At 34.0% G+C, this 17,530-nt stretch overlaps 3 protein-coding genes and 2 pseudogenes across 7 annotated transcripts; 2 read left to right on the top strand and 3 right to left on the bottom strand.

Annotated features, from left to right (window-relative positions):
• Positions 1–3,107: 3,107 nt before the first annotated feature.
• On the bottom strand, positions 3,108–4,380 carry LOC104727905 (protein SAR DEFICIENT 4 pseudogene; annotated as a pseudogene). The gene has a single exon (XR_015581625.1). The product of XR_015581625.1 is annotated as a protein SAR DEFICIENT 4 pseudogene (transcript).
• Positions 4,300–7,662, bottom strand: LOC104727899 (uncharacterized). Its single transcript, XM_010446963.3, is given in 15 exon segments — positions 4,300–4,331; positions 4,334–4,388; positions 4,479–4,714; positions 4,800–4,865; positions 4,974–5,081; positions 5,168–5,324; positions 5,454–5,570; positions 5,711–5,917; positions 6,021–6,103; positions 6,239–6,413; positions 6,506–6,557; positions 6,636–6,782; positions 6,880–7,043; positions 7,126–7,295; positions 7,529–7,662. Coding segments are annotated over 15 exon segments (1,854 nt in total). The 5' UTR covers positions 7,614–7,662.
• LOC104727882 (DUF21 domain-containing protein At5g52790) lies at positions 7,120–12,107 on the top strand. Of its 4 annotated transcripts, none has more exons than XM_010446955.3 (14): positions 7,120–7,826; positions 7,907–9,527; positions 9,620–9,696; positions 9,817–9,900; positions 9,988–10,101; positions 10,231–10,317; positions 10,413–10,552; positions 10,641–10,728; positions 10,815–10,888; positions 10,975–11,105; positions 11,205–11,359; positions 11,463–11,509; positions 11,591–11,850; positions 11,952–12,107. In XM_010446955.3, the coding sequence occupies exons 2-14, from the start codon at positions 9,347–9,349 to the stop codon at positions 11,969–11,971; spliced, it is 1,458 nt and encodes a 485-aa protein (XP_010445257.1). In that variant the 5' UTR covers positions 7,120–7,826; positions 7,907–9,346; the 3' UTR covers positions 11,972–12,107. The 4 variants fall into 4 exon arrangements, with proteins under 4 accessions (XP_010445257.1, XP_010445252.1, XP_087343168.1 ...); XM_010446950.3 differs by having other exon boundaries at positions 11,591–11,855; XM_087487042.1 differs by having other exon boundaries at positions 7,427–7,826; positions 10,462–10,552; positions 11,591–11,855.
• Positions 12,108–12,185: 78 nt separating this feature from the next.
• Positions 12,186–13,026, top strand: LOC104727875 (uncharacterized protein PAM68-like). Its single transcript, XM_087487055.1, has 2 exons — positions 12,186–12,742; positions 12,866–13,026. Exon 1 carries the CDS (start codon positions 12,231–12,233, stop codon positions 12,735–12,737), a length of 507 nt encoding a protein of 168 aa, XP_087343181.1. The 5' UTR covers positions 12,186–12,230; the 3' UTR covers positions 12,738–12,742; positions 12,866–13,026.
• A 3,791-nt stretch (positions 13,027–16,817) lies between these two features.
• On the bottom strand, positions 16,818–17,448 carry LOC109126898 (heavy metal-associated isoprenylated plant protein 14 pseudogene; annotated as a pseudogene).
• Between the last annotated feature and the right edge of the window lie 82 nt (positions 17,449–17,530).

Below are 17,530 nucleotides of genomic sequence, written 5' to 3'. Positions count from 1 at the left end.
AAAAACAACTCGCCCTGAACAGATTCATGTATATAACATACTCGAGGGAAAGCTTGTGAATCTCGGGGTTTATGATTATCGAGAGGCGTTCAAAACTGCTTTCTTTCTTCTTCTTACACTTGTTATCTCCATTTTTTGTTTTAAAGATGTGAATATGTTTTAGGACATCTTCATTAAAGTTTATAAAAAACAGGATCTTTTGTAATCTATGTGATCAAAAGTACCATATAACAGATTTGCAGAAGCATGCATGTTTCTTGGTTTCCGAGGTTATATGAAACTCAATAGTTTTGAATCAAATGAGACTATAATACTTTCCTAGAATTTTGTGTTAGATATTCAAAGTACACTAGACTGAGGAGTATGCTAACGATTTTGGCTGAGTAATATATATATGGGTGATAAATTCTTATAAAAATAGTTTTAGGTTCAAAATGAAATAGTTTATGGTTGTTATGATCTTGTAGAAGTAATAATACTTTAACTAGATTTGGATCCGTGCTAGAGCACGGGTTGAAATTTCTTTTGTCTGTATTATAATTTCAAAATAAAATATAATTTATAAGACGGTTTAGCATTGTAAACTGAGAAACGATTGTTATTACTATTATTTTATTTTTTTGTATGAATATGAGAGATGTATTTTGGTGAATGGAAATCTGAATGATTTATTAATGTTTTTTAACCAGGACCGGACCGGCCGGTCGGTTCGATCCAACCACAACTCGATAGGTATTCCGGTCCGGATAACCTCTAAAAACCTAACAAATAAAATCCGCAAAAAAACCAGAAAACCCCGCAAAAAAACCCGTGAACCGGTGGTTGAACCGGCGGGTTGGACCGGGTTGTCGGTCTCAAATTAAAATATTTTATTTTGGTCACACTTTAAACTCAAACCAAATTAAAAATAAATGTTGTTATTTATAAAAGAATCAATTAGTTATTTTATCTAATCATTTAAAAATTTAATTTTAGTTGTTTAGTACTGAAATATGTTTTGTTCATATATTTACAGAAAAGTAGATGTTATATTCATAAAATGTAATCAAACTAATAAACTAATTGACCTGTAATTCAATCGGTCCGACTTGTTGACCCAGTGACCCGAAAGACTTCCGGTTCACTTTCCGGTCCGGTTTTAAAGACATTGATTTATATTAAAAGCTTGAAAGGGTGTTAGGTCGGATTTTATTTTGAAATCCACAATAAAATCTCGGAAATCACGATTAAGTGTGATTAATTGCCAATATTTTATTTTTTTTTACGCCTAACAGTATATTTTTATGTCTAACATGTAACAATATATGGAAAAATCAAGATTTTTTTGAAAATTGTATAAATCATTGGAATATTATCTTTAAGAGGATTCTTTGAGATATTCTTAAGTGTATTTGTAATTTCATATAGCCCACGGATTTCATCATAACTTTTTTTTGTAACTAACCTATATTTAATATATTATCTATTTTGTAACCAATTTATAAAAATTATATATTCTACAAAAAAAGTTGTATACTTCTGTTTTATTATACAAAAAAAAAGTTGTGTACTTTCTTTTTATGATTGAGAGTATATTTTTATCCCCTTTAATAACTTGGTTAACGTTGTGGTCTATCAATAAAATCTCAGGAAAATAAATTGGTAATATTGTGATTGTAGATCTTTGGAAACAACATAATCTTCCGAAAATAAAGTTTGGAATATCCATGAACTATCAATTTGGAATATCCCGTTTAAGATTTTCGGTTAAGAAAGTAAAAAAAAATCGATAATATTTTTTAAAAATAGTCATTGACTAGAAAACACAAAACAAAATGATAATAATAATGTCTACTCTTTATTTGTTTGTTATTTTTTGCTCATTTTCTTATGATTTATTATTGTATTTCTGAAGTTTTGGTTAGTTGTTCTTATCCTTTTTTTTTTTTTTGTAATTTGTTTATAAAAACTGTAAAAAGTTATCCTGTTTTCTTGTTGTACAAATTTAAAACATCTTTACCACCTACATGCTGCTAATCAAATCCGTCTAAATATTATTTTTGGAACATTTTAAAATATATGTTATATTTTAAGATCACACAAATTCACAGCTGAAAAATATAATATACAATTGAGTCAAAATACATCCTAAATTTATGATTTCATCTTTCTCGATCCAAAATAAAATAAAATACAACAAATAAATATTGCATTTGCTACACAAAAAGGTGGGATTTTTAATGAAAAGAAAGAAAGCTTATGGACTATATACTCTATGTGGTGACTGATGATGTCCCGGAAGTTCTCGTTTTTTTCTATATTTCTCGTAAACTCTTCATTTTTGATGCCAAAACAATGTATTCTAATATTGTTTTAATTATCTTCTTCTTCTTTACATTCCAATACCAATATTTTATTGTTTCATCATATTACTAGTAAATTCTCATTGTCATTAATCTGATATCACTTCATCAGTATTGTTAATGATTATAGACTCGAAGGGGTTATATACAAATATGTTTCTCAGTCTTGTTATAAACGCTGAAGCTAAATTCATTGTGTTAATGTATTACAGACTCGAAGAGATTTACATAAAAGAAATTCTTTTTGATGTGGTTCGTTATCAAATTCAACCAAAAGATGGATAGATAATTTTTCTTCTCATTATTTGGAATAGAAAATACTCATGTATAATCCTAAATAGTTTTAAAAAATATATATATATATATATATATATATATATATGTAACTATTTAGTTTTCCTAAAAGTGGGAGACAAGATGGATCGACAAATGTGATGTCAAATTGGCCAAAGTAGAACTATAGTTGGAGTATATATCTAATTAATAAATGGCTACCCTAGAACCATGGTCCATAGGTCTATGGCCAATAGACTCATCGAATTATAGGTAGTTTCTACATTTTTTTCGGAAATGTACTGGAGCTTAAACGCTTTTTACACTTCCCTAGCTTGAGCCATGAAGAACTACGTCTTATTCAGATTATTATTGAACCGGAAAACCAGCTAAAGTTATTGCAAATGGACAAGACCTGAACTAGTGAACTGAGTTCATAAAGCATCAAGTCCACTTTGCTTCACCTGCGATCAGAATTTAACAAATCCAAAATTTGACAACAAAACTGCATCTATATAACAAATGGCTGAGGCCAATGTATCAGTTGACACAAACACAAGGTTCAAATGAGATTCATTCAATACTTAAAAACGGCTGAGATAAGTCTCGTGAACAAGTTGCGCGGTTAAGAGATCTACAGTACCCGAACCAACAGACTTAAAAACCGTTATTTCTGTTGAACTCTTTCTCCCTTCTTTGTCACCTTTGATCAACTCCACCAAATCCCCACAAATGTCTTCTTTCTTAATCACTCCTCTCTCAAACGCTCCCACGAGCTCTCCCGCTTCTACCATCGCAGTGTCGTTATCCACAAACACACTCCCTCTTTGTATCGCATTGTCGTCACATTCCCTCATTTCATGGCTAAACGATCCAACAAGGTCAAGATGAGCTCCGGGTTTCAAGAACTCACCTTTGACCAATGGAACAGTTGAGTTTGTTGCACAGCTTATAATATCTCCTAGAGGAATGATATCATCTAACGAATCACGGCTCTCGAATGAGACCTCATTGTGTTGAGCATCCTTAGCGAGAGTTTCAGCTAAATCCTTAGCCTTTTGGTGAGTTCTGTTCCATATGATCACTCTTCTCAAGCTTGGTTTCGCAGCTAGATGGGATTTGATCAGGTGTGGTGCGAGAGCACCGGAACCAACCATGATCAGCACCTGACTATCGTCTCTAGCAAGGATTTTGGAGCCTAACCCTGAAACAGAGGAAGTACGGTAAAGGGTTAAAACAGTACCGTCCATCGAAGCTAAGGTTTGGCCTGTAGTGGAGCTGAAGAGTGTGTAGGATCCATGGATCCCAGGTAAGTTCTGTGAGGAGTTCTGAGGGAAATAGGTCACGAGCTTGACGCCCATGTAAGGGAGAGAAGGAGAAGATGACCAAGAAGGCATGAGGAGAAGTGAGGAAGGTGGTGAAACGGTGTAGTTTTGTCGGATAGGGCTTGTGATTGTTGAAGAATGTTTGGGAAGATTGCTCCGGAAATGATTGATCAAGGCTTCATGTGAGAGGATCGATGGAAAAGACTCGGCTGGTATGAAAACTGGTAATGCAGCCATTGAATTTTGAGAGATCTGCTGATTTCAGGCAGGACACGATAATGGTTTTAAGGAGAGGCAAGGGAAGAAGAAGACAAACCAAGATTGGCCTTGACTTTGGTTAGGTCGCGATTCGCGAATGTCTAAATCAAAGGGTATTTTGGGGACGGACTTGTTTAAGTGATTCTTCTGCAGCAACCCACCATTCATCATCATCTTCGTCGTAATTCTCCTGTGTGCCAAAAAAAAAAGAGAACTTATTCTTTTGATATATTCGAGTAATTAGACAGATCATTAAGTCAAGAACATGAAGTCAACTAACCAAAGGATGAGGTTCCAGTGTCTTTTTTGGTTTACTTTCAAGATCATCAGCGACTTTAACTGCTTCAAGCCACCATGAGCTTCTGCTAGCAGCACTATCTGGATCGCATTCGTTATCAATGTAACATTCTCCTTCAGAGTAAAGGTTGTCACAGAGAGTCTGTGTATCTTCTTGATGGTAAACCGTATCTTCGGGAAGAACACTATCTGGAACTGGACGTATCGGAGATCGATAATCTACAGACAAAGTTGATTTATCTTAGGAAAAAGATTCTGTTTCAGATTTATTTGCCAAGACAAAGAGTAAGAATAGTATACACACCTCGGCAGTCTGGATCGTAGCATTTTTGATAATAGATTCCCCTTCTGACATCAACTATGTACATCACTAAAAACAACAAAGTTTGTTTGAACAAACGTTGGCAATCACGGATAATTAAAAAGAAAAGAAAGACGAACTCATATATAGTATAAATGGGTTGTGAGCAGATGGTACCATGATTGCTTTTATGTTCCCTGCCAATTCGTTCGCAATATCTGTTTCTTAACATGCTGTACACAATCAGGCTATCTTCTGAAAACCAGTACCAGCATCTTATCTTACCTAAATATCAAAGCAAATGTTTGAAGTAGATGAGCACTGTGATCTCTCCATAACACAAACATGCTGCACAAATATTAAATTTTAACCTGAGGCGTCTCCCGTGGAAGCAATGGATTCTATGAATTGGTCCAGGTGCGGGAACGGGGACTTGCCCTCGAAATACGATGTTGACATTTCATTTGTGCGAGCTTCCAATTGAAATTTCTGAGCATTTAGGCCTCTTACAAGATTGTTATTGTTCACCTGCCAGCTCCAAAGAGTACAGTTTAAAGGCATAAACATTTGTGAAATCTTCCCTCAAGTATATGTGGAAAGAAGATACAATTAGAAGCCAAAAGCACCAAGTTGTCAGGCAACTGATGAAAAGAATACCTCTGTGTCAAAGCAAAGTGTCTTCATACAGTCTGATTCCATCTTGCAAACCAAAAGCTTCTCACAATCTGATTCCACGTTGCAGATTAAGGATGCCATGAAAATATCTTGTTCACCCTGTTTGTTTACCAATGGTCGTGTTAGATACTGGAATTACTATGAACTCTTCTAAAGCAAAACAAGAAGTCGACGCTGAGACAGCAACATGGAAAAGAAGGTGAGAGACAGTAGAGAGACTTGCATGAAGGTGGACTTACCATAATCATACATTTGAATCGTCCTGTAGGTAGAAGAACTGACGTCTTTCCAGCTTTTGATGATAGTGCAAGACGAAAGCAACGGTTTCTAGAGTAAACAGCAGTATCCACAAAAAGTAGGGATGCCGAATCATTGGACTCTTTGTGAACAAATAACTTGCGCAACCTTTCATCTTTTTCCTTCGCATTTACTATCCGTGTGCATAGCTGAAGAAACATCAAGATGACAATGAGCCATGCCCCACAGAGGTTCCCAACTTGCAACTTTACGAAACCATCTTTTTAGTGTTAAATATCGATTGAAGCATACCTCTCCGACAAAAGCACCAACGTGTATATTGTCCTTAAAGGCAACCTTTGGAATGATGACAATTAAATGACGAGAGAACTTATCTGCATTCAAAAGCATAAAAGGAAAAACATTTTTACAGTCACTGGCATTTTCAAAGCTCAGAGAAATAAGCTGAAGCAAAAAGACACCACATATTCAACTAGCAGCTGAGAGAGCATATATATATATAACTGTACCTTTAGTTGAGGAATCAAGCTCTACAATCCAGTCCTCATGTCCTTCGATAGCATATTTTTCATGCAAGGCTTCTAGTATGACTGATATCAAGATATCAACCATCTCATCGACATCTTTACCTTCATTTTCTTTCTGACTGAACTCCAAATCAAAGTACATATGGCATGGCAATCCCTGAGAAGTGAAAAGCCATTGCAATTAAATGCAGCTATGCAAAAAAACATTAAAATAGTTCATGGCAACATAAGAGAATGAGATCTAGATACCTCTTGAATCACTTCATAATGATGACGGTGCTTTGGATCCATAGATGTGTATCTAAAAGTAGAAGAATAAAATAAATAAAGCACTTGAGAGAATTTTTCCTGGCTTGTTAAGAAGGTAAAAGAAAGGAACCTCTTCCAGAATTCTTCATATGATGAAACAAGAAACCTTCTCTGGCCACTAAAATGATCTTGATAACTAAAAATCCGCACATCGTCATGCCTTTTCCCAAACTTAATCGCTTCATCTTGCCTAGGAAATGTAGCCCAAACTCCTTTCCTAAAAAAAATTGTGAAGACCATGCCATGATACACTGAGTTAAAACCTTTTAAAAAGACCAAATAAAGATCTACCCAGCTTATTCATCATAGATCACCTGGAGATAGCTTTCCTTTCTTCAGTAAGATCAATACGTATCTCACGTAATAGCCTTAACAAACTCAACGGTTTTTTCGGTGGAACACCATTAGGAGACCCGTAAAATACAATAGGTGAAAACTGCCTTCCAACACTCTTTTTCACATTCTTAGAACCACCAGACTGAGGACAATGACAAATATTCACAATTCACTCCACAAGAACAACTTAAACACGACAAGTGGAGTGGGTTCATGATACTTACAACAGAGTCGTCTAGACTGACACCACCTTCATCAATCTGATTTCTCAGTCCCTTTCCAGATAATTTTCTAGACAGAGAACTTAGCTGCAACTTCTTACAAGTCCCAGGAGAAGACTCATTCTCTTGATTCAACATTTTCTTGCTCCGTTTCTTTTCTCTCATAGCAGAAGCTGAAAAATTCCCAATAACAATTTCACATTGCAACTTCATGTATTGCTATACACTCGTTGGGTGATATATACCACAAGATCTCAAAATGTTCAGTAACAGGTCATCGTAGAGAAGAAGGTAAGATTCAATTAACGATTGCGTTAACCAAACTTTTTCAATTCAAATTACCAAACAAAGAAGATGATTACATTAATGGGAGAGAGAGAGAGAGAGAGTGATAGGAGAGGCTCACCAGGCGGAGAGATACCACACTTGAAACACTGGAACAATCGATCGACATCGTCCATGGCGTTCGCGCTAAGTTTCTTCTTCGACATTTCTTCTCCTCTCTCCAATCTCCTTCTCACTGTTTCACACAATTCTAATTGAGAACTTTTTTTTTTCGTTTCCCCCTTCAATGGGATTTGAAATTTTTGGAATTGAAAAATTTTGTTCACCAAAAATACGGCGACGGCGAGGTGAAACGTAAGCGGCGTCGTCCTCGTTTTATCCACGTGTCAATATACTACTGGCTTCATGTTTAAGAGAAGGTAATAACACTGCCTCCTGTTTGATGATTAGAGATAAAAACACTCTGCCGTTTTAAAATGGCTTTTTACATGTCGTGTAGTTTTCCTACTTCTCTTGGTTTTAGTAGAGACGTTTACTGGCTCAGTTGCCGGAAAGGTAAAAGGAGAAAGATCAAAGAACACCAAAATTAGAATTGTGATGCACAAAATTTTTTGGGGTCTAAGGTTTTTTGCATCACAATCTAAACTGGTGTTCGTCATCTACACGCCAAAATCACGTATTGCGAAGTCCAAGGTTTGTCAAATCTCACAACCAAGGCACCAAATTTCTCAACTCGTCGAAGTGTATGATCTAGGTTCAGAGTTTTTATCAAGTTTTAGTGATTTAATCTTTCGTTTCAGGGATTTTTCATATGAAATAGCTCAGCAAATTTTTTAGTGTTGCTAATTTTTGTTTTCATTATCATGGAAAGGGACAAATGAATAAATTAATTGCTAGTGGAGAGTGATCAAATTCATATATAGAGGATTTGTTAGCAGAACCTCAAGAATATAATAAAAATGTTCTTCCCAATATTATATTTTGATTAATCAATTATGTGCTTAGCTAATTTGAATTATGTAAGCAGTTTTGTGTCTTGCTTCTATTAGTTGGTTGGGTTTGGCCAATTTTTTTTTTAAAAAGAGCTTCTCAGTTTTGTTGTTCTAAACTATTTTAAAGCTTCTTTTTTGGTGGAGGTCATTTCTTATCTTGACCCCTTACACAGATATTTATTATTGTTGTTGTCCTTTGAACCCTCGTTTGCTTAGTTTTATGTCAATCGTTCGCTATCTTGTTGGTATCATCAAGGGTTTTTTTTGATCTTTTATCACCTGCTCCGTTGGAACTTACTTTGTTGTATTGGTGTTTTTTGAAGAGAAACTTAAAAAAGGTTTCCTGACGTCACTAGTTTCACTCTCTCTCAGTGAATTCACAATGCATGCCAGTAGTTTCATGTTGTTCCCCTTACATCTAAGTGAGTGTAAATATCCCCTGTGGGTGTTGTTTTTGTGTAACATGGTCTCACACTCTACCAAAAAAGATGTCTTAACTTAATCCTGACACACCAGCTATGTGCTGAGCATTGAACTTGATTCCCAGCTTTACTTGCTGTCTTGGCCAACATCAGTGCATAAACCTTTCTTGTGTTTCTTATCAGGCCACTCAAGCATGATAATATGACAATGATTGGATATTAAGGGTGGACATCAGACATCAAAATTGTGTTTTATAGGCCGATGACCAAAATTTGATTTGTGAATGCAAGTGTTCTTACAAAAGGATTTTGTTTTCACCATATGTAATAGCTGTTTTCAGAATGAGATTATATCTTTGGTATAAAATTTTGGAGGGTAGTTCTTGGATTCTGTTCTACTGGTGCAGCAGTTGGTACACTATGTCATCCGCTGCTACTATTTAAGTTCCTATGATTCTCAAACTCATTCTCTCTCAGTCTCAACAGTCATAGTGTTTAGTCTTAAACTTCTTAGTTACATAAGAAATGGCAGCGAATGATGTCCCTTGCTGTGAGACCATGTTCTGGGTGTACCTAGTCGTATGTGTTGTTCTAGTAGCTTTTGCAGGTTTGATGTCAGGATTGACTCTTGGGCTCATGTCCCTTAGTCTTGTCGAGCTCGAGGTCATGATCAAAGCTGGTGAACCCCATGAGCGCAAAAACGCTGGTCAGTTTCATTAACCCGTTGACCTGTTCATACTTTATTACTTCATATTCATACTAACACCATTTAAAAAAAAATTGCAACAAAATGGTCAGAAAAGATTCTGCCACTCGTTAAAAACCAGCACCTTCTCTTGTGTACTCTCCTCATAGGCAATGCTTTGGCTATGGAGGTAATAAGCTTATGTGTATATCTGTGGATACAATTTATTTGTGTTGTGCACACTTTGCCTTTCTCAAAAGTTCTGAGTCAGTATATACTGACTATGTTTTTTAATGATAAATTCTAAAAGGCTCTACCGGTCTTTGTCGATTCCCTACTTCCAGCTTGGGGTGCTGTCCTGATATCTGTGACTCTCATACTTGCATTTGGCGAGGTGAACAGAATTTGAATTAGCTTTTCTCTGCTGATCTCATCTTTAACGCTTGCACAATAGCTTACTATTCATTTTCAACTCTTGTAGATTATACCTCAAGCTGTATGCTCTCGGTACGGGCTGAGCATCGGTGCAAAGCTATCGGTTTTGGTTCGGTTGATTATCATAATCTTCTTTCCATTATCTTATCCTATCAGCAAGGTAAATCAATCATCTTAACATCAATGGAACTTTTAGACTTTTAGTGGAAGCAATTGAGTTTATCATTTAGCATGAAATCATTTGTAAGGTAAAAGAATTCTTAAAAATTGTCTTCTTTCAATGCCTCAGCTACTTGATTTGCTTCTTGGAAAAAGACATTCTACACTTTTAGGACGAGCAGAGCTCAAGTCACTTGTCTATATGCACGGAAACGAGGTTTGTTTCAAGAACTTTTAATTGTCCTGCCAATATGTTAGGTGAATCCATGTCTTTTTTTTTCTACTTTCTCTGTGTTCCTTTCTGATAATTAGGCTGGAAAAGGTGGGGAACTGACTCACGATGAAACAACAATTATATCAGGAGCTCTGGACATGTCTCAGAAGAGTGCCAAAGACGCAATGACACCGGTCTCTGAGATATTCTCACTCGACATAAATTCTAGGCTCGATGAGTATGTTCTTCTCTTGGAATTATGCGTTTTGGAAATAGATATATCCACATAGTTGTTTGTTCTTATCCTTTCTCTTTGGGCTTCATAGAAAGACAATGGGATTAATAGCAAGTGAAGGCCATAGCCGAATCCCAATTTACTCTGTGAATAGTAGTGTTATCATCGGATTTATTCTGGTGAGTATGCAACAAATATGTAACACGTAGTAATCTTGAGAAACACTTAATGATTTTTGAAATGGTTTTTTTTTTGGTTTGAATAGGTCAAGAACTTGATCAAAGTCCGTCCTGAAGACGAGACACAGATCAGAGATCTCCCTATCAGAAGACTGCCCAGGTATAGAATTGTATAGACTCTCTTAACTAAGCTGCTTTTGAAGCTAGACAGATCAAAGCTTATTTTTCTTCAATATCTGCAAGCAGGGTCAATTCGAATTTACCTTTATACGACATCCTCAACATCTTCCAAACGGGTCGAAGCCACATGGCTGCTGTTGTTGGGACCAAGAACTATACTAATACTAACACTCCTGTCCATGACAAGAGCATCAATGGTTAAGAGACTTGTATATATAAAGAGAGATATATAAAATCCAAAATCATATAAAAGTACTGAGACGAGAATGCATATGTCTTCTTTTGTATTGTTTCAGGAACGCCTAATAAAGATGCCAACGTTGTTCCTGTGATGAACTCCAGCGAAACTACTTGTCAAAGTCCAGTTCAATACATTGACAATATTGCTGATGGAAATGAAGAAGTCATTGGGATTATAACTCTGGAAGATGTTATGGAGGAACTGATACAGGTAATCGATGTTATTATCATATCATTATGAGTATTGTTTAACGAAGTACTAACATATTGTATTTGTGAATGTTTCTGAAATAACCATTTTATGAATCTTGAAGGAAGAAATATATGATGAGACAGACCAATACATCGAACTTCATAATAGGTATGATCACCATTTATTAATAAAAATAGACTACAATTTACAGTCTTTTTCACTGGATTTTGAATCTTTCTCCTTCTATAGGATAACAATAAACATGCCAATATCGGTAAATTCGCCGGAAACTGCCACTTGGGCTTCGGAGCTGGCATCTCCTATCTCTCCCTATCGCTCAAGTCCTCTGTCGCCGAGCATCATGATCTCTAAGCTGCTCCGGTCACCAATAAATTCACCTTACCGTCAGTCTCCTATTCTCCGGCCAGCACTACACGCTTCTCCACCGGCACAACCTCCTCCCGTGCTCTCTCCGCACAGTAATGAGCGTTATTACTATTTGTCTCCTGGTAGGGTACGTAACGTGACCCTCAAGAAAATTGCTTTACAGTGTCTTTCTTGCACTAGAAGTTAATTTCCCCTCTTTGCTTTTTGTTTCCGTTGGTTGCAGGTGTCAAGGAAATGTTATGAAAAGCTATAAATTGAAGAAAAATGAATTTATAATGTTATGATGACTCATTCCATGTTCTTAAAAAAATCAGAACATGCGGTATTATATTCATGAAAAGAAGAAAAAGAAATAAAGAAGGATAAAATAGTATGAAAATGTGTGGTTATGAACATATGAGTCCATATCCCAAAGATAAAAACAAAATAAACATAAAACTAAACCATATGATATGTGTAGATAAGATAAATAAAGAAAATCTGTAGAAGAAAAAAAAAAAAAATGAGAGCTCTTTTGTGCTCACACAATTTACTACCATTATCATCTCTCTCAAGAACAACTGTAAACACTAAACCTCAGAATCCAAAAACCCTAATATCTAACAACAGACCAAGATGGGAATCCAAGCTCCACGCTGGACCCAAGGGGTTTCAATCTACTAAAAGCTCTGAAAACCCCGGCCGGCCAGACCCGGACCCGGAAGACGACGACCCGCCGATACCTCAAGAAGTGTTCGAGAGGATGATGGGAAGGATTGTAGTGTCTGTGGGAACACCTTTGGGCCTGGGAGTGGCAATCTTGAAAATACTCGAGGTTGTGAAAGATAGACACGTCTGGGACGTGCCTTTGTGGGTTCCATTCTTGACTACACTCGTGACCTTTGGTTCGTCTGCTCTTGGGATTGCGTACGGAAGCTTGTCCACAAACCTGGACCCGACCAAGACTAACTCTGTTTTCGGACTCAAAGAGGCAAAGGAGAATTGGGTAGAGATGTGGAAAGAAGACTAATGATGGTAATGTCTTAATGATATTAATGTTGATGTTTTATATTTTTTATTTTTGTCTCTTGGGACTTGCGGGGTACATAAATTAATCTTTAGTCATCTGTTTTAATATGTACGTCTGGTTTGAACTAGAATCGTGTCACGAAGTGGTGTTTGGTCTGGTGACTTATTTGCTTCCCTGAGATCGAATGTTGCCTATTTGGGAAGAGCATTTGAACTGTATGCCCTGGTCCAAGAAGATGTAAATGGACATGAAAAACTATTAGAACTTTATAAAATGCAGTTCAATAAAATAAGAACTTTAGACTAAGTAAAATTATTATTGATGAAGTTACGTCATATTAAAAAAATAGGGAGAAAAACTAGATTGACCCAAATTAAGAGCTTAATTACTAAACTAACTCATAAAATGTGAGAGTTAGATGAGTTATTTTTTTGCCTAAAATACATTTTTTTGTTTTATTAGGAAAAAAAATAAAGTCAAATTTACCCTCCCAGAATTTTTTTTTAGAAAATCCAAATATTTTCAAAAGTCTGCTGGACTAGTTGTGACAGATTTATTTGTGTATGACAGATTTGTTTTTACACAACCGATTTATTTTTGTATAACAGATTTTTCATGACAGAATTATTTTAGACGACATATTTTTTTTAACTACAATTATAACATATTTATAATTGATAACAGATTTATTTTTCACGACAGAGTTATTTATAAAGACATCACAGATTTTCACAATATATGACAGATTTTCTACAGTTATTTCAGATTTATTTTCTTGATTAAAAGTCTGTCGTAACATGACAAATTTTTCTACAGAAAAATAATTACTAGGTTGACCTCTAGTGATAACAGATTTGTTTTAAGTTACGACAGATTTTTTTATTTAACTAAAAATCTGTCATTTGATAACAGATTTATAATATTTTTTAAAAATTGCTAAAATGACCTATGTGAATACCATATGTTATGGCAGGTTTTTTTAAGTTATGCCAGTTTTTTATTTGCTTCCAAAAATCTTGTGTTTGATAACAGATTTATTAGATGTACAATGTAAATATAGTGACAACAGATTTTTTGAAGTTATATTTTTTCCGTCATATTTTTATTAATTATATTTTTTATAAATCATATTATGAATCATATTTTTAAAATCATACATTTAAAGCATATTTTATACATTTTAATTTTCTTAAATCAAATTAAAAAAAATTAACATCATATTTTTATATTATATATATTTTCATATATTTTATTTTAATACTTTTTATATACATTGTTTTTTAGTTATAATTTCATACATTATATTTTAAATAAAACTTATTTAAACTATATATCTTAAACTTCATATTTTTAAATCATATCTTTATACATAATATTTTTATAAACAATTTTTTGAATATTATTTTTATACATTATATTTTAAATCATACTTTATTTTTAAAAATTATATTAAAACAATAAACATCATATTTTTTAATCATTTTATTTTTTTCATTAATCATATTTTTAAATCAAAATATTAAATGCTATATTGTATTTTCGTTTATAAAAAACAAAATTTCTGGGTTCTTAGTCTATTATTTATCATTTTATATTTCTCATTTATCATATTTTTAAATTAAAATATTAAATGCTATATTGTATTTTCGTTTTTAAAAAAAAAAAACCTAAAAGAAAAAAGAAAATTTTCTGGATTTTCAATCTTTTTACCTAAAAATTTTGTCATTCTAGTTATTGTATATGTTGGAGTGCTAATCTAGCAATTAATTGTCAAATTTGTGTCAAACTTGTATATTTTCATAAAAAAAACTACCATTTAAAACAATGTTGGTTTTCTCCCAATTTTTTTGAAGATTTTTCAATTTTTTCCTAGTCATGTTTTGTTAAAAAAAAATTAAGACTATTTAATATAGATTTGATATATGCGTTTTTAATATGACAAGCAAATTAATTTCACAAGAATTGTTTTGGTAACACTGACTCACTGAGTATGAAAAACAAGGAACACAAAACATTTCATGCAATGGTTTTGAAGAACCGTGTGAGTCTTACTACTATAACCATTTACCACAAATCTATTAATAATAACAAGCTTGCGAATGATCCAGCAGACTAGATGAGGAGAGTCACGTTCCTAATTCAGCATATATAGAGAGATATTATAGTCTACGTACGTACGTGAATGAAACCGCAGGGAAACAATAATTACTACTAGATGATTTTAGTTTTCTTTCACATAACCTCTTCAGAGAAGTTTAACATAAAAAAATGCATAGGCATAACTGCAAGAGAAAATTACTCAAACAACACATAAAAGTTGTGCATTTACTCAAATAACACATCCAACCAAACTTTTACTCAAATAACACATATAAGTTGGAAAAAGATTATAGAGCATTTTGTTTTTTCGTTATTTACTATCATGCCATTACAATTGAAAAATAAATAAATAACAAATAAAAAGTAAAAAATCAGTTTTTTCTTGCTTTGTCTACGGTGGATCTTCGTTCCATTAACATTGATGGCCAGCTATTTTTCCGACATCGGTGGTTGGCTTTGTCTTGTTTTCATCTCCGATGGATCTTTGTGCAAATTTATTTTGTTTAAATTTAAAGATCTGAAATTTAGAGGGCTTTTGTTTCTACTATTGTCTCCTCCACTCGAACTAACTTTCAGATCTAGGCAAGATCTGGTAAGTTCTTGGATCCGGATCTGTGTTGTTTTGTTAGATTATATTGGCCCAAGATTCCGTAGAAAATGTTGTTAAACCTCTACAAAAGATTCACCATTTTACCGACTTAAAAATGCTTCGATCTCGGATTTAATTGGCAAAAAAAAAGTTGGAAACAGTTGTGGATTCATGAGTTTAAATCTTTCTTGCCGGAAGTGGGGATAGTAATTGACGTCAACAAAGATCCAAAGCCATGAATCTGCTTTGATATGTAATTGACATTAAAAAAGATCTAAAATGTTATTTTTTAATAATCTGCTTTGATGTGTACCATCTGGTTTGAACTGGTTTTGGAGGATAGTGACGGCGGTGAGGAGGCAGAGGTTAGTCGCTACGACCAAGTCAAAATTCGCTATAAAAATCAATGTTTGGCAACCGCTAAGCTTCGAACCATAGTCATGATACACATTTAAAAGACTTTAAGAACTGCATTACGTTGTCTTTAAGTATTATTATCAATTAAAATAGTATATAAACCAATAAAAAAAACACAGCATATTCCAAAATGCTTTATTTTGACCTAAAACATCAATAGTATAAATCTGTCATAAATTAAATAACTCTATCACATCTATATGCTTAACTCTACTTAACTTTTGTTATTTCAGTAACAAATATGTCTACCACTACATTAACTTATAACTCTATCGCTTTCAGTTATGTCTATCAATATGGACATATCTACCATCGCGTATAACTATATCTGTCATATAAATCTATCTCCGTCTATATGTCTACCATAAAGAGTACATAAATCTGTCAAACAAATCTGCCACCCGACAAAAACATAATATATCTGTCACCATGTACTAATATCTCTATCAAAAAATATTAATTCTATCATCATTATAATAAATCTACCCAATATATCTACCGCTAACCATAACTCCGTCAAGTAAATTTATCTCTGCCATCACTATTCTATCTCTACCAATTTAATCTACTTAATTATCAAACTCTATCCAATAAGTCTGCCAAAATTTATATAACTCTATTGAAAATCATATGTCTATCGTCATTTCGATTATTTGAGCAGGAATTTTTCCTCCCAAAAACTTCGAACAGTTGTGTCAGAAACACATACGTGGCATGGCTTTTTAATGGCATACTTGTTATTTTTTTTTCCTCACACACCTTTCAAAGGGTTTAGTTGTCATTTAAAATTTTGATAAATAAAATGACATTCTAGTCTTTTTTTTAGCTTTTCTAAGCCATTCTAGTAAAGTTCCCTAACTGCAATGGGATGGGTTAACAACTTAACATTACTTTTTATCATTCATAAATTACACTCTTCCTTCAAAATTAACTATTATGTGTTCATATATATTACCAATATTAAAATACATAACTCACATAACCACACACGGATCTGATTGATGGTAAGAATTTGCATATGCATAGGCAGGAGGATCGTATATGTACGAGGATTCATCGAAATCAATTCAACCGGTTTAGCTTCAGGCTTTTTCTCCGGTTCAGGCTTTTTCTCTGGTGGTTTAACACCTTCAACCGAAACGATCTCTGTGTTACATATTTTTCTTAGCTTCATCACGATAGTCGGTACATCAACATCTCCAAGTATCGTCAGTTTCCCGGTTTTATGATCTATTGTTATCGAAGTAACACCTATAATAATAATAAAAAATAATAATAATAATACATCGTACATGAATGATAATATATATTTCTCCAACTATATCATACTGCAAATTTAGAAAAAAGTCATTTACAAAGATACCTGTAACTTTGGAAACGGTCGCAAACACTTTAATCCTAAGTTTCTCCTCGGGATTAATACTCAATTGCAACACAGCTTTCTGTAATATCAAACAAGAGATTAGTACGTATGGCTACTTGCATATTTTCAATTTATTGACGTAATGTAGCAATTGTTAAATAGTACTATATATAATGATTAATCAACGCATAATTATTTTAATAGAGATAAAAAGAGATAAAGAGGTGTACCTTCGGGGCCATGGCTCGAGAAGAGAGAGGAGTGGTAGGTTGAAATATCGAAGAAGTTATTAGCCCCAATTTGATGAACAAGATATTTTACTTA

Source organism: Camelina sativa, chromosome 2 (genome assembly GCF_030686135.1).
Source record: "Camelina sativa cultivar CO46 ecotype springtype chromosome 2, ASM3068613v1".
NCBI lineage: Eukaryota > Viridiplantae > Streptophyta > Magnoliopsida > Brassicales > Brassicaceae > Camelina > Camelina sativa.
This window is presented reverse-complemented; position numbering and strand designations above follow the sequence as displayed.

Excerpts from the sequence above, each read along its gene's own strand:
- LOC104727882 (XM_010446950.3), top strand. The coding sequence starts at position 9,347 with ATGGCAGCGAATGATGTCCCTTGCTGTGAGACCATGTTCTGGGTGTAC. Across the intron at positions 10,889-10,974 it reads CCTATCAGAAGACTGCCCAG|GGTCAATTCGAATTTACCTT; the intron begins GTATAGAATTGT and ends ATCTGCAAGCAG. Across the intron at positions 11,510-11,590 it reads TACATCGAACTTCATAATAG|GATAACAATAAACATGCCAA; the intron begins GTATGATCACCA and ends CTCCTTCTATAG.
- LOC104727875 (XM_087487055.1), top strand. The coding sequence starts at position 12,231 with ATGAGAGCTCTTTTGTGCTCACACAATTTACTACCATTATCATCTCTC.